At 44.2% G+C, this 15,244-nt stretch overlaps 1 protein-coding gene across 10 annotated transcripts in view; it reads right to left on the bottom strand.

The window, feature by feature from the left end:
* TRIO (trio Rho guanine nucleotide exchange factor) overlaps positions 1–15,244 on the bottom strand; it is a 325,844-nt gene that overhangs the window by 90,633 nt on the left and 219,967 nt on the right. For all 10 annotated transcript variants that reach the window (XM_045848128.1, XM_045848129.1, XM_045848130.1 and 7 more), the window contains exons 22-31: positions 14,879–15,073; positions 14,656–14,771; positions 13,820–13,886; positions 13,119–13,228; positions 12,105–12,174; positions 11,407–11,496; positions 8,382–8,474; positions 5,980–6,091; positions 4,024–4,214; positions 1,900–2,001 (exon numbers count right to left, since the gene is read on the bottom strand). In XM_045848128.1, coding sequence (XP_045704084.1) covers positions 1,900–2,001; positions 4,024–4,214; positions 5,980–6,091; positions 8,382–8,474; positions 11,407–11,496; positions 12,105–12,174; positions 13,119–13,228; positions 13,820–13,886; positions 14,656–14,771; positions 14,879–15,073 — 1,146 coding nt within the window. The remainder of the gene's footprint in view (positions 1–1,899; positions 2,002–4,023; positions 4,215–5,979; positions 6,092–8,381; positions 8,475–11,406; positions 11,497–12,104; positions 12,175–13,118; positions 13,229–13,819; positions 13,887–14,655; positions 14,772–14,878; positions 15,074–15,244) is intronic.

The following is a 15,244-nucleotide window of genomic DNA, read 5'->3' as shown; positions in this document are numbered from 1 at the left end:
AAGCGTCTCGGGCCGGCACTCAGAACATGCAGGTCTCCTGGAATCTAAGCGCCTGATGCAAACGTTCGGGAGGAGGAGCACGGAGAAGCACCTGAGGAAGGACGCTGGGCAGTGCTGGGAGCCGACGGAGAAAAACTGCCGCCGTGGCTCAGAAACGCACAGCAAATTCATCGCCACATTTATGGAGTGCAGATCTCTTAGTAGTCTCAGTCTGTTCAAGGGAGGACTTAGAAATAAAATTCTCCCTTGTGGACGATAAAAGTAAAAAGAAAACAAAAGGCCACAATTTTGTGTTCCAGTTCCTGGGCCGTCACCACCACGCCCACGCCCTCCTCTGGCACCACCGCCACCTCACTGCTGCCCCCACCAAAAGCTCCAGCATCTTCTCAGCCATCATGGTCACCTCTGCCCCCGCCTATTCCAGAGCCACCGTCACTACCACCTCCATTGCCACCACCTCCACCACGGCACCACAGAGCAGTCTCCGAAGTTAACGAGGACATCATTCCCTTTAGTCTCTACTTGGAAGCCAGAAAAATCTTCCTCAAAATTCCCTAGAAAACCTTCATCTGGTAAAGCCCACAGGAAGTCTTATTCTTCAATTGCACCATGAGCATTTTATCATGTCCTAAGTGAGAGTAATCCATATCTGGTTAAGACATCTGGCACTCTTTTTTAGACACACCCTTTGGCATCTGTCACTACAACTAATCTGGAAAAACACTTAATATAAGCTGGAACTTTTAGGTCTTCAGTATACTTTAAAATTGTATGCCTTAAAGAAGTTCAGTTATCTACATTTTAGTTAACAGTGCAATTAATACTTTACAGGGCTTTATGCCACTATTAACAAGAACACACTGGTCTGGTAATCATATACTCACTGCAAAAACAATTCATCCTTTCTATGTGACTAAGCACCTTGATGCACAATGGTGTAACAGTCAGCGGTCACTAAAGTACAGGCTGCACAAGAGTGACACGCTGCTGAATAATCATGGGTGCTGGAAATACCACAGGGAGATTAGAATGAATGCACAAGACAAAATCGCTGACATGCAAGTTCACACACCAGAGTCCTATTAAGCTTTTGGCTCATCTCCCAATTTCTACAAATCTCTGCCTACATCTTCCCCTAGAAAGTCCTTCAGTGGACTATGGTCTTTCCAGACAGCTCAAAAACAGACAGTTCCATCTGTATTTTCTCAAACACAGAGGGAGGGAAGGAAGTTATTTAAGACACTCCTAAGAGTCCTCTGCCATGCCTAGGAGACACCAGAACAATCAAAACAGAGCTCAAATCAAATATTCAAAGGTATTTCCCTCCCCCAAAGAACCCTTAGTGTTTTTCAACACTGGAAATCAAAGCATTATCAAAACCCCTGTGTCTGGCAATTATCCCCCTTTTCCCTCTGCCCCCAAACTAGAAAGTGAAAGAGTCTTAGGGCCCCACAGAGACTCCTGGCATGTTCCACCTTGAAGCTCTCAGAGGCCGTCACAATTCCATCAGGTACCCGTCTCCTTCTGGAAACCCGAGGTCAAGTGTGTAGTGCAAGCTGTGGGTCCATACCCCTTTCCTCCTCTGTCTTATCTTCCTGCATCTCTTCAGGAATGTACTAATTCTTTCTAGGGCTGGAAGTATGGGAGAAGTCTGATGACTTGCTCTATTCGGTCTTTAGTAGGTAAGCAAGAGTTCAGCTCACATTCCTTCAACCCTGGAATACTGAACTGAATGCATTCTACCCTCCTTTCTGTGGTACTCACTGATCCCAACAGGACATTAAAGGAAGCCATAAAACCATATGAAAATTAGTGTGTTCCAACCACAGGGGGAGAAAAGCATACACCGCCATGATAAACTTGTCACACAGCACATCCCCGAGCTCCAAGTGAACGTACCTTAAGGACAATCTTATTATCTGAAGTTGGCGTCCTCCCCACCCACAGTGCAAACTTGCAAGGATCTCCTTCCACGTGTTCTGTGACACCCAACTCTGAGGTCTGGAGAAAAAGACAAGCATGAGTAGTTGAGAGTACAATTCAAAGACCCAAACTAAAACAAACAAATAAAAACCCCACAAAATGTTTTTGGTGACTTGTGGTCATGCTAGGTTATAACAACACAGTTTGTTAACATGTTAATAGGAAATCTTTAGGCCCCATTTTAGTTAAAATAAGAAAATTTTGTTCTTTGGCTAAAACTATGGGTTTTATCTTTTTTTAAATTTCCTCTGAGCACCTCTACTGGAGATTCTAATGCAAGCCAACAAGTATATCCAGAGAAAGCAAAGCAAAGCAAAATATCTGAAGGCTCTATTACCTGGAAAATCAAGAGTGGACTAATTTCAACCTTATAAGTAACAAAATGAGTTTGTTCTAGTTGTAAAAGCTGTCACCTTCCATTTTTAGCATCAGTTGAGTAGCTTCACATAGGGCAAATGATGTCCACTTTGTTTATCAATAGCATTACCTTTTAGCATTTCACTAATAATTGCAAGGACTGAGAGACAAAACTGCCCTCTGTAATATATGCAGCTGTAACATGCAGAGCACGGAAGAGTATAGATGAAGGTCAACATCTTCAGCCCCCACACCCCACCATGATCAAGTTCACCCTGAATGTGTTCTTCTCCCTCCGGCAAAGGAAGTGATTCATAAGTTGTAGCTCCAGAGGTGGACTCTGAGGGAACCCTAACTTTTCGAAGATAAATTAAGTGAAGATGTATCAGCTTCTAAAACAGACTAGCTTGGTCTCAAAGGATAAATTAAAGCCAGCTAGTGAAATCACTAGCCAGCAACGCTGCACTTTTCCTTTGCAGTGAGAATATGATCTAAAATGACGTCAGGCGGGCTGCGATCCAAAGGACAATCTCAAACCGGGTGTCGGCCAAAGAAAATGGTATGAAAACCATTAGTTTGAACTTGCAAAGTCCAGATTATTATTCAGATGATTTCTACACTTGGTAGTATTTTATTACTTTGGGAATTTGATTAACATATGGATATCATAAAAATGTATAATATAAATTATCCAAATTCCAAACATCTACCAATATTTATAAGCAATCTGCCATACCTTGTATCAAGAAACCAAACTCTGCTGTATTTTCTATTCTTTCTCTGATGGTGACTTTTCCTTAGTTTTGCCCAAACCACCGCTGCCTGACCCTGCCCGGCTATTTGTTTGGTGACAGTCCTCTGAGGTACTGCCCACCAAGGGAAGAAGGAAATCCAGGGGGCCCAGGGGACGACATGGGCCTGAGACTTCTCTGAGCATCAAGTGTGATTCTACAGAGAGACTGGGTGGGCGCTACTAATGAAAAAACAAAACAAAACAAAAAAAAACAAGGCACCAGGTGTGTTTCTCTTGCCAGGAAGTACACTGACAAGTAAGAATTCAAATGTTTCATTGTATCTATCAAGCACCCAAGGACAGCTGCCTCTAAATAGGTGGGATTGCAGACCTTTAAAACTATTATTGCTTACATATATTTTCCTCCAATAACCATATTTTACTATTGTTAACCCATATATTTATTACACACTTATTTTTAGTGAAAAAATTCTCAAATCTCATCAAGATCCCATAGTGAGCCACCTAGTAAGGCTGCTTAAATATATTCCAATGTTGGTGAAGAAAAATGTAATTATAATAATATGAGAACTTATTCACAGCCTGATATGATCATTTTATGTATTTATAAAGCTAGGAAAGGTACACGGGAGGTATAGGATTTAATTCACTTACAAAGTGTTTTCTTACCCTGTCGTTAGATTCTCTGGAATTTGGAAAAAAAACAAGTGTCCTGAGTCTAGGAAGCGCACACGCAGGAGCGCTCTCTAGTGGACCCAGGCTGTCAAAGAATTTCACCGAAGATGAAAACAGGACAATTTTGGACTTTCGCATTTTAGGATGGCTGGGGAGGTTAAACTGAAGGTGACAAATAGTGATTTTTCCCCCATCTACAGAAAAGTTGCAATTGTGTGACCTTTAAACTTAAAATTCTGCATGTCTATACTTACAAACAATTTGCTTTTATAAAGGTACTTGCTTCTCCCACTGGAATCTTTCACTTCTTTACTAAACACTAAGGACATTTCAAAAAGGAAGAGATGCCGCTCTCGACCCTTTCGAATTAAGGTTTTTGGGTCCCACACTTGGAAGGATTCCTGCAGGATGAGTTCTCCCTGAGACTCAATATTTTCATCAAACCCTGCAATGTAAAAAGAGGAGGCACAATCAACTTAAAACAAAAATTAAAAAGACAGCATTATGACTACTTAAACATTTGTGAAATGCCCATTGATTAAATGTCAGAAGACCGTTTCCCATTAGGGCCCCTGACTCCAGTCTCCCCAGCACTGACCCATCCATCCGCAAAGGACAGTTCTTTCTGAAACAAGTCTTCACATGTATTTTCCATAGTTCAAAAAAAAAATTTTTTTTTGCAGGGATTCCTCCTGGTTTATTCTTCAAGTTCTATCTCCTTAGGGTTCTCACCATCTGGGACTGGCTTAACTCTCTACCAGGTTGCCCGGGTTGCCCTTCACTCACGGACTCCACCATACTGACCTCCTCCTCTTCCCAGAATGGCCCCCTGACTTCCCACAGGCCCTCTCCTACTCCAGCCTGTCTTGATCCTCTGCTTCCTCAGCCTAGAACACCCTCCCCACACATTCAACGGCAGTTCAGGCATTCTTCAAGGCCTTGGCTAGCCTTCTTTCTGGGAAATGTCCCTGGCTACTCATCTTTGGTGGAGTTCTCCTTCCTTTGAATATAAAACTCTGCATGTGAACCGGTCATGCTCTGGCCCCTGGCTGGCTCTCCCTAACACTCATCTCTTCATGGAAGTGACCCATTATATGGACTTGAAGATACCTGGGGCAGGTAGGAGCTGCTAGTTATCTCCCGGCTTCCACTCTGGCCCTCTTCCCTAATAGCAGACGCCCCCTTCAAGGAGGCAGGAGGCAGCACTGCATTTCCCCAGCACCTTCTGCAGTTTGGGGCAGCCACACGCCTATGCTCAGGCCAGGTGCGGACAGTCATGTGTACGACATCTAGTTTCTGCCCTTCTAGCTGTCCCCTGCCCTCCCTCTCCCCCTCTTCCTGCCAGACGGAAGGTGAACACGGTCTCAACACATCCTGAACCCAGCCAGCCAGCCAGACAACACCCAAGGAGTGGAGAGAAATAAGGTGGAACAGCGCCCGAGCCCCAGACATCATGAAGGGCTGCCGCACCAGCTCAGGGTTTCACATCAGAGAAGGAGAAAGCCATGTCTCTTGGCCTCTGATTTTGGGGTCTCTGCAACAAAGAGCAAGCAGCACCTCTGCCCTAACTAGTGTGCTATCAAGGTGACAGCGAGAACGACACTGGCCACCACAGGCTTCTTATAAAGATTTCTGTGTAACCTGATCATAACAATTTAGCTCTGTAACACAGAATGAGCTTTTGTGAACAGAGGCATTCACAGAAATTGTAACTGTGACACAAATTTTTATGTGTGTTTATCTGATTTTCTACTGTGTTATAACGCCATGTGGAACTGCACAACCAGGTATATGATACCTGCTATATTCAAGGTTTCAGCGAATGATGCAAGGAACACAGAGATGAGGAAGCAACAAGCTCTTTTAAGGATTTTATGGTCTTGGGGGACTGACCTATCCCGCCTTCCACCCACCCGCCTGTCACAGAGACCAGGCAGATGACACAAAGTGCCCCTGGGGCTCAGGGTATGCAGAGGCAATTCTCCAGGAATGAATAGGGACAGGCGTTTAGAGAGATGGAGGTGGTTCATGTGATCTTTAGGGGAAGCAATGAAACCAGTTTGTTAAAAAAGAAGACATTTACATCTACACTCTTGGATTCTAAGCAAACACAGAGGCACGCAGCCATGATTTTCAGGACACGGGAAATTCCTTTACCGACGTCGGCAGAGAGCACACCAGTGCGCTCTGGGGACGCGGGGTCCCGTTACCTTCCAGCATGCTTAGGTGCATGGCGTCGTTGGCCCGCTTGGGCACACTGAGCATCACCTCCAGGCCGTCTTTGATCTCCCCCTTTCCTTCCTCGCAGCACGTGAGCAGCTCCTGCGGAAGACCAAGCCCGTGAGCTGGCCCCAAACTGCGAAATTCTCGACCACTGTGATCTTTGCAGAAATGAGAGTCTACAAAGATCCATGGTTTTCAAGATAAAAAACGGACTATGGTCTACTGGGCATATATTCTCATAGAAAATGAATTACTGCCCATACATCACATCAGAATATACCAGGGGTAGTAAAAATTTAATATAAAATTAGTGTACACATTAACTATCAAGCCTCAAAAAAGATAAGTAAAAATATTTGATTAGCAGAGCGGAGCACAGTCAGCTCCTGGTTGTATCTGAAGGTCACACCAGAGTCCGGCTGGTGCTGCTATGCTTCCCGCAGGCCCCCAGTGCGGTTTTGAAGCTCTCGTGCCATGCGCACAGCACCATCGAACCTGGAACCGCCACACAGCACAGCAGGAGCAGTAACGCTGCGGGAATGTCCACAGAGAACCAGCTTTCCGTTGTGTGGGGGAGGTTTGGAAAACGCTCCAATGACTGCACTACACTCCCGGGTGCGAGTACATCTCAGATCTCAGCGGAACATCGGTGTGACATGAACGTGTCACAGGGACAACAAGTCTGATTCTTCTGTACTCCAAGATATCGCACCAGTGCATTAGTGACTATTAATCGGTGAGGGGCAGTGTCAACAGCTTTTTGTGTCCCCGTGTTCAATAGAGGGACGTGACAGTGCAGTCAGCTTTGGTGTCACACTGGATGGCTGAGAGCAACCCAGCTACCCAACAACCACCTTTACTCATGGCCAGAGGATGCTTATCTATTATTTTGAACAACATGGCAAAAAAGTGCTCCAAAAGCACATGGAGATTAACTGCACTGGCGGAAAACCGCACGTCTGTTCTCCACGAGAACCGCTCAGCAGAATCAAGACTGGTTTATAAATTAAAGCACCAGTCTAACTGTGAGTGACTGGACAGGAGGTCACACAAAAAGAGATCTTTAGCGGAACCACAGGCCAGAAAGAAAATCCTTAGGGCCTGGGGACATCAAGAGGTAAACTGCTTTTGTGGAATTAGAAGGCAAAGAGCAAACATTAATATAAGTGGCTTAGCCTCCTGGCTTCTATTTCACGCTCACAGCGCCCACATGTCCTGCACAGGGGGGCAGACCAGCGCTCAGCGAGGTTCTGATGCCAAAGTGCAGGAGGTCTGTTCTGACAGAGAAGTTCCAGGATGGTCTCACTTTCACAAAAGAACGCAGCTACTTCTTAACTGTTTCTAGATTTTTCTGACCAACAAAAAGAGTAAAGAGTTTTCGTAACTCCAGGTACTCATAGCTCCTGATTTCATTGTCACCTCCTATTGCTGTGCTGGGGGTGAACTGGGGACAGCCGGAGTCGTAAATACTGTCCCTGGGATGAATGGATGGTTGGTATAGTCTAAGGCTTAGTTAATAACATTCACCAGCCAGGGAAATGGCAGGGAAACATCAGATAGAGGCTGTAGATTATTTTTCTTGTAGTCAGGAAAACACATATTGATTATGCATGTAACAAATTCTTTGATATTCTTATCACAAATTCTAAGTTTTCTTTACCATGCTATTGTCAAGCTAATAGTGATTATTAAATTTTTACCAGTGTGATTTTAATTGTGATCATTCAAAACCAAAAAAAAAAGCAGAGGCCAGTGTAACTCACATGCTTGTGATCTGTACGAAGAATACGCGTGAATCTGTGCGACAAATGGACAAATGACTAGCTAGAGATAAGGGGGAGGAAGCTCCTGAGGGCGAGTTCTCCCTGGCTTCATTGGAAAACCCAGGCATCAGCCTGACCTGAGTGCAGAGCCACACACCCTGGTGGTGGGATCCAGTGACAATGCTGGGCACAAACCACGCCCTCAGGGGGCAGTTGGCACCTGTAGCCGAGCACCCTGCAGATTAGCCTCACCCTGTGAGGCTAACTTAACCTACACACGTGCACAGCACAGCACAGCACAGCACAGCGGCTGGCCCACAGTCAGCCGCCACCGTAGGAACAATGGTCTAAAATATCCAGGGCTGACAGACGTCTCTCTCCTTTCTCATTCTGTGCTGGGGACTACGACTGCTCAGTGATGTTGAGGTGCATGATGAAGGAATATACTCTTAGTTACCTGCTACACTAAGAAACTGGGCAGGGAAATAAATGGCAATGCATTTTAAAATAAAAACAATATGCTGGGTATTATTTTAAAAATTCAGAGTACTTTACATAGAAAGAAAATGGTCAGAAGAGTAATGCATAAATCAACATTTTGCAGGCTGAAGATGCTTCATACATACTTTTAAAAGGAGCTGATACTTTGTTATTCGCTGAACTGGTTTAATAAGGTAGGAAGAGATGGAATTGGCTAATCCGTGCCGCTGCTGTATCTCCTGAATGAAACAAAAATCACATATATAAATAAAAACATCACTGTGTAAGTTAGATAGCACCAACTAAAAGTTTACATTTATTTTCCCCACAATGAATATACACAGATGATTTTTCTGTAAGTATACAGCAGAAATAACTGATTATTCTTTTAATGTGGTCAACCTAAAAATAATAAAGCTCAGCCAAGTTATCACTTTGAACCCAGAGGGCAGCAGCGTTTGCTCTGTGCTACTGGCTCTCCGGTGCAGAGATCAAACAGGCCACACCCGAGTCAGGGACTGACTCACCTCCTCTCCCGAGGCTTCCCCTGCTGAGTCACAGACCACCTCTTGCTACAAGAGGCCTCCTCCTTCCATCTCTGCACTATTAAGGAATTCTGCTCTCCTACGCACGCTGGTTACTCAACTAGCTTCAAGCCCAGAATTTCCACACCAAAACTGTGTCTGCATTTTCTTAGTTCTCAGCATCCTTCTTGGAAATTTTTAAAAAACACCAGTTATCATCTGACAGTCTACGCTTCAGCTTCACTGATGGATTTAGAAGCCACCACACACCCCTGTGACCCCTGGCGGTCTGTCATTTAGGTTAGGCTCCCCAGGACAAACGGACTAGAGGGTGAGTCCTGTGAAGTGCCACCGCAGGAATCGCCCAACCACTTGGCATCCAGCAGATTAAATGGAAAACCTGACGATTCCTCCTCTGGCTCCCAGGTCATAAATAAGTTTTTGAGAGTTTCTTTTCAACTGGCAAAGATGAAAAAATATGCAATTCAAGATGTAATGATGGTTACACACCAGCGTCATTTAATATCACATCTAAAGGATTTCTTTTCACACACAGTATAATTCAAAGTCTTAAGGACAGGTCATTGAGTTCTGGACAGTGTTAACCCACTTGTAACCAACTCCCAAACAACGACACAGAACATTTCTGCTGTCACGGAAAGTCCTCTCATGCCCCTTTCCGATCACTTCCTCCCAGCCCTACACCCCCGCCGCCACCAAGAGGTGGAGACACAGTCATCCTTGTTGGAGATTCTGTCACCACAGATTGGCTTTGCACATTCTGAAAGCTCATATAAAAGGAATCATGCAGAACAGAATTCCTTTACATCTAGCTGCTTTCAGGCCACATTTTTAAGATTAATTCATGTTGTTCATGTAGCAAGAGCTGACCCATCGCATGGCTGAGCAGCAGCCCCTCTCCTGGACGTGCCACAACACACGGAAAACACAGCACACTGTCTTCTTGGTGCACCCTGTTCCAACAGCATTGCCAGAACTGCGTCTCCAGTGTTTCTAAACATGGGTCTCTTCTGTTGACATCCTTATTACCTCATCATAGAATTATACAATTGAAAAATGGTTGTAAAATCACAGTAGTCTTCTAAAATACCTGACAAAGATTTAATCCTGCTGAAATTAATAAAGTTTCCCTTTTCTGAAATTTCTTTTCCTATAAAATTTTACTTTGGATGGGAGGGTGCAGAGAGCTGGGGGTAAAAGGAGTTTCTAGCTCCCTGGTCAGCGGCATATATATCCGAGGCCAGGATTTCTCCTTTGCATTTATAACTAAGTCATTTACAGGCAATAAAGTCCTGGCTGTTTTCACTCCTCTCTGCACAGGTGGGCGCCCTGTGTTATTCCCACTCTCTGCACAGACCCTGAGAGTCCAAGGAACCCCTGACAGATGAGCAAAAACACTGCACAAGGAAAACTACAGACATGTAACCTGCGAAATCTCTAAATTAGACAAACATGATTTCCTGTGTTCCTGAAAACTTTTAGGGCAAAGGGCTTTTAAAAAATGGCTCTGGTTCCAAGCCTTAAATGTGCCACATGTTCTCACTGCTTAGGCCTTAAATCGTTCTAACACTACATGTAGCCACAGAGTGTGGGGTTTCTTCTCATGGTGAAGACCCAGGGTTCTGTGAGATACTGAGAAGAAATGGCAGCGCTGGCCTGGGAGCAGACTTCGTGTTTATGAAGGCAGTGATGTGGGAGTGCTGGTCCTGAGAATGACGGCGAAGACAGGGCCACCTGCAGGTGGGGCCTCCCCTCAGAGACAGGAGCTAAACTGTGTTCTGCCCCCTGAGGCGGTCAGAGAAGGGCAGGTTATCTATCACCGCTGGCCTTGCGCAAGCGTGCCCACGAAAACACCCAATATCCTGGTGGCCTAGTGCACCAAATCGTGCATCATGTTCAAAAGCACCTCCTCTTTCAATGAAGATTTATTTGGCACATATTTGACTGCATTCAGGAAACCCAAAAGGCATTCTACATGTTATGCCGTAAGAGTCCATTCCTTTCTGTAGTAAGTCACTACCCTGTAATATCTTTTAAAAACAAAGATGAGCTACCTCTGTGCTTACACCAATGAGAATACAACTGATAAACCTCCCACTGTGCCTAGCTGTTACAGTGCCATTTGTAAAATTGTATGGGTAGGTCACTTTTGGAAAATAGTAACACCATGAAATTAAAATGGAAAAAATAAATGATTTAAAAAGATTCAAAGTTACCCTTTTAAGAGGGAGGAAAGGCTTAATTTAATAGTTTATGTCTTTGATACAAAATTTTACATGTAAAAATTTATGATTATATAAAAATAATAGTAACGATGTACACGTGCATATAAAATCTGAATTTCTGGCAGGGGAGAGCAAGGGGGGGAAATGGGGACAACTGTAATTGAGTAACAATAAAAAATGTTTTAAATATATGAATTTCTTACTGATACACAACTTGCTATACTTTAGAAGGAGCTTTTAAAAACAGAAGGAAATATAAGAATATCCCACCATATATGTGATAGACAAAAATGAAAATATTGTCCCATGAATCGGGTGAAAGCCATGAATAATTCTGCATTTGGGGCATGCTGAATATAACTTAGGAAATTTCACCATCTCCTTAGCTGTTCATGACTTACATCAAAGTAGGATCCTGCATGCTCCAGTATCAGCTGAGTAGAATCAGGCTTGTTTTTGCAGTAAGTGACATACATTTGAAACTTGTCTGCCTATAAATAAAGAGAAATTAGACTATCACTGTCAAATGGCTGCACATCAAAGTATGATAAACTTTTATGAAGAAAAGAAATGGTGTGGATTAAAGGTATTTAATCCCCAAATTAAAGAAACACTATTTTATAAAGACACCTATTAAAATAAGAAGCACCTCCCGCTGATACCACAAACCTCCAGAAGCCTCCCCTGACCCAGCAAGCTGGGGCCGGGCACCTCTCTCCCCCCTCAGTGGTGTGTGAAATGCAGGCAGTGTGCTTCGATGGCACGATCACCAGGTCACTTGCTCGCCTTCCCTCAGGACTGGGTGACCCCTCTGTTCCCCCTGCCCCACCTGGGACCGGCACTCACGGCAAGCCGAGAATTCCCAGGCCACACAGAGGTCCGGCACACTACAAGGTCTATTTCAGACCATCACTACTGCCAATAATAAGCTCACTCTGCATTAATAACTAGCTGGGGAATGGAATTCTTTGAGACAAAGCCTGCTTCTCTATGCAGCTACCAGTAGAAGATGGTGACAGAAAAGACATGAACACCGCTCCCTCTAACTTCCTTCCAAGACACCAAGTAATTGTGGGACGAGAAGCCGAGGTTTCATTACCCAAGTGACAAAGCAATGCCCAACGTCCTCCGGCAGCTGCTCGTATTTTTCCAGCTCTTTCAGGAATATGCTATAGAAGATAAAAACATTATCATATTACTAAGAGATTTTAAAACATTTTAGTAGTGAAATATGGTAGAAATTTGACCAAGCATACCATGGCTTCAGGGCAAAACCTGAAGTTCATCATTTTAATCATGTGCAGTGAAAAATGTGTACCCTCTAGATTTTGAGATTTAACAAAATGTATAGCTCTTAACTAGGCTAAGTTATTGTGACTTTCAGCTAATCAGTTCAGCATTTAAACATTGTCTAATATAAATTCATCCTAGGGGCTCACTTCCGGGAAGGTGCTATGTTTAGTAGCCAGGGGCATAATGTAGAGAGGTAAGTGTCCGATTGGAAGAAGCCCTTTAGATGCTAGTGTCTTTTGTTGGGGTGGGAGCCGGGGAGTGAGGACGACCCTGGGAGCTCTGGCCCCACATTATCTTTCCGCAGACTCTACCTAAAGGAGCTTCTGCTGCTTTTTACAAATTTCTTGGAAACAAGACTGTGTGCCTCCTCTGACCAAGGGAAAGTATATTTAGTTTGCACAAACCACGCATCGGCTCCATCCTCAGTTCCTCCTTCCCTCTTCTCCGAAAAGACCAAACATGAGCCTGCCACCCACGGAAATCTCTTCCTTCTTTTAACCCTATGAAACAACTTATGTAGCAGCTGATAGCACATAAGCTAGAGAGAGGCTCAGGTTCTCACAAAGGCAGTTTTCACCGTTCTCCTAGTCTTATTTCTGCAGAAACTGAGCACAGATATAAAACTGAGTCTGGATTAAGGCAGTCTCGAGAACGTCAGTCTTTCTGAAGAACGCCAGACAGGATTCACTCAGATTTCAAGAGTCACTGAAACCAATGTGTGCTTCTCTCGGAACCCCTGATTTCTTGTTATGAAAGGTCAGCACAGGACCAAGATTCCCGGAGCAACGACCCACGGATCCCCAAAGATAAAGCCACTCACTTGTTGTGGAACTCATAGATTTCCTGCATGTTCCCGAAGATGATGAGTTCTTTGTTCACAATGCCCGGGGGGATCTCCTCCACGCCGCTGGTCATTTCCCACAGGTAGGTCTGGCCGGGAGGGAAGCAGAGGCGTTAGACAGAAACCAACACCCCATTTTTAAGAAACAGATGTTCATGACATCTGTACATACAGACCCAGAGTTAATGTATACCTGAACACATACCTTAAGAATGGAATCTTTCAAACAAGCATTAAAAAAACTGGTGGGGGGCGGGAGAGCTCCCCAGTTGCTGTAATACTTGAGAATAGTCCCTATACTTTTCTGCTCTAAACTTACTTCCAGCTTTGAATGACCTAGTCCACAAGGCACAACAAATATTCATAACACTGAGCACTAGTTGTCAATTATAATTAGGAGGCACGCTTCTCGGAAGCTGCTGTAAAACTCTGCACAAAGGGACTGTCAGCCAGGCCGTCATGGGACAAACGGAACACGAGGATTAATGCTGCGTCATCCCCGCACTGAGCAGAAAACAAGCCCGGAACTTCACAGAAGTGCGGAAACATGAGACTGGCAGCTTACACACACTTTAAATCTCAAAAACAATGAAAAAGTGAGACTATAAGAATTACTACTGGGAAGGAATAAATACAAGATTACACTCAGTCTAAAGAAACAAGTTACAAAACTTACTTACATCCATACACTCCCGGAGGTCTCTGACGTAAGCCTTTTCTGTCTGAATTAACTCAGCCATTATGAACCTTAAACAGAGGAAGACAGCAAGTAGTTCAGTTCACAGGCACGATACACTACCCACTTTTATGGTTTATGAAATAATAAAGGGGTTTAAAAATCACCAGGCAGTAATGTTTTTTTTTTCACAATTAAATCAAGAATAGATAGAACGACAGTAGTATCCAGCCACCATTCAAAGGGAAAAACAGTTTAGACTTGGGCAATTTATCCGGGGCCAGACAGTGCTTTGCGGGGGGCTGTCCTGTGCCTTGTGGGACGGTTAGCAGCCTCCCTGGTTGCCACCCACCAGGTGCCAGGAGCAACCCTCCCCCACCACCTGAGTGGCAACCAAAAATGTCTCCCCACATTGCAGTGTCCCCCAGGAGACAAAACTGCCCCTGACTGAGAATCATTGGTTTAGAACTACCTTTTTGTCATATTAATATCTAGTATAGTTCAGAGTTGGCAATGTTTAAACACCTCTACTTGTATTACTAATTTCTTCTCCTTAGTACTGCTACTCATGACCTATTGATGATGAATGATAGTAAGTCAAGTTGTCAGCCCCATTTGAAACAGGGGCACGGGGATAAAAATAATGAGGTACTATTTCTGACGTAGGTGGTAAGGGTCAGTGCACGCAGTAAAGTCTGAGCTGCAAAAACTAAGCACATTCAGGACAAGAAGTCATAATGCCATTTGGTTTCAGAGCACATGCAGAACAAGCATGTTTGTCCAAGTGACGTTTTCTTGACTTTTTCAATAAATCTGGCAGGTTCTTAAAGACCAGCTTACTCTTTCCTGCGGGCAGATTTCCGTTTTTCTTCATTAAGCTCATGAGCGGCATCACGCAATTTCACCTCTGACCCAGGGATACTGGCTGGAATGATATCTAGCTGAAGACTTTTACTCTGTGGAACAAGAGAGTCAGTGAACTTCAGGGAACTTCAGTGAACTGAATCAACAAAGGGGATTCGAAGAGCACCGCGATTTATTCAGTTCGCACAAAGCAATTTACCGATTTGTTGGAATCTGAAGAAATCCCCAGGGCTTTCTCCAAAGAGGTCCTGTACTTCTCCATCCGCAAAGAGAAATCTCTGTACCTCTTATCCACGGCAGTGACACATTTTTTTATCTCTGCCGCATGGGCATGCCCTTTTTCACAAAAGCCATCAGCTAGCTGTATCAATAGCTTCACCCTCTCTTTGGTTTGCTGCAAAAAAACAACACAACAGGGAAGTATTATGAAGCTAATGAACCCAACTGCCAGGGATCAGAAACACCAGTAACTTGCCTAGAATTCAGCTCTAAACCAGAAAAACACCGCTGGTGACAGAAGCCCAGACTCCCGTCCCAAGTCCACCTGGTTCATCTCCCTGGGCGG

The sequence above is a fragment of the Phyllostomus hastatus genome, unplaced genomic scaffold (genome assembly GCF_019186645.2).
Source record: "Phyllostomus hastatus isolate PE091 unplaced genomic scaffold, TTU_PhHast_1.1 phas_contig_58, whole genome shotgun sequence".
Lineage (NCBI taxonomy): Eukaryota > Metazoa > Chordata > Mammalia > Chiroptera > Phyllostomidae > Phyllostomus > Phyllostomus hastatus.
This window is presented reverse-complemented; position numbering and strand designations above follow the sequence as displayed.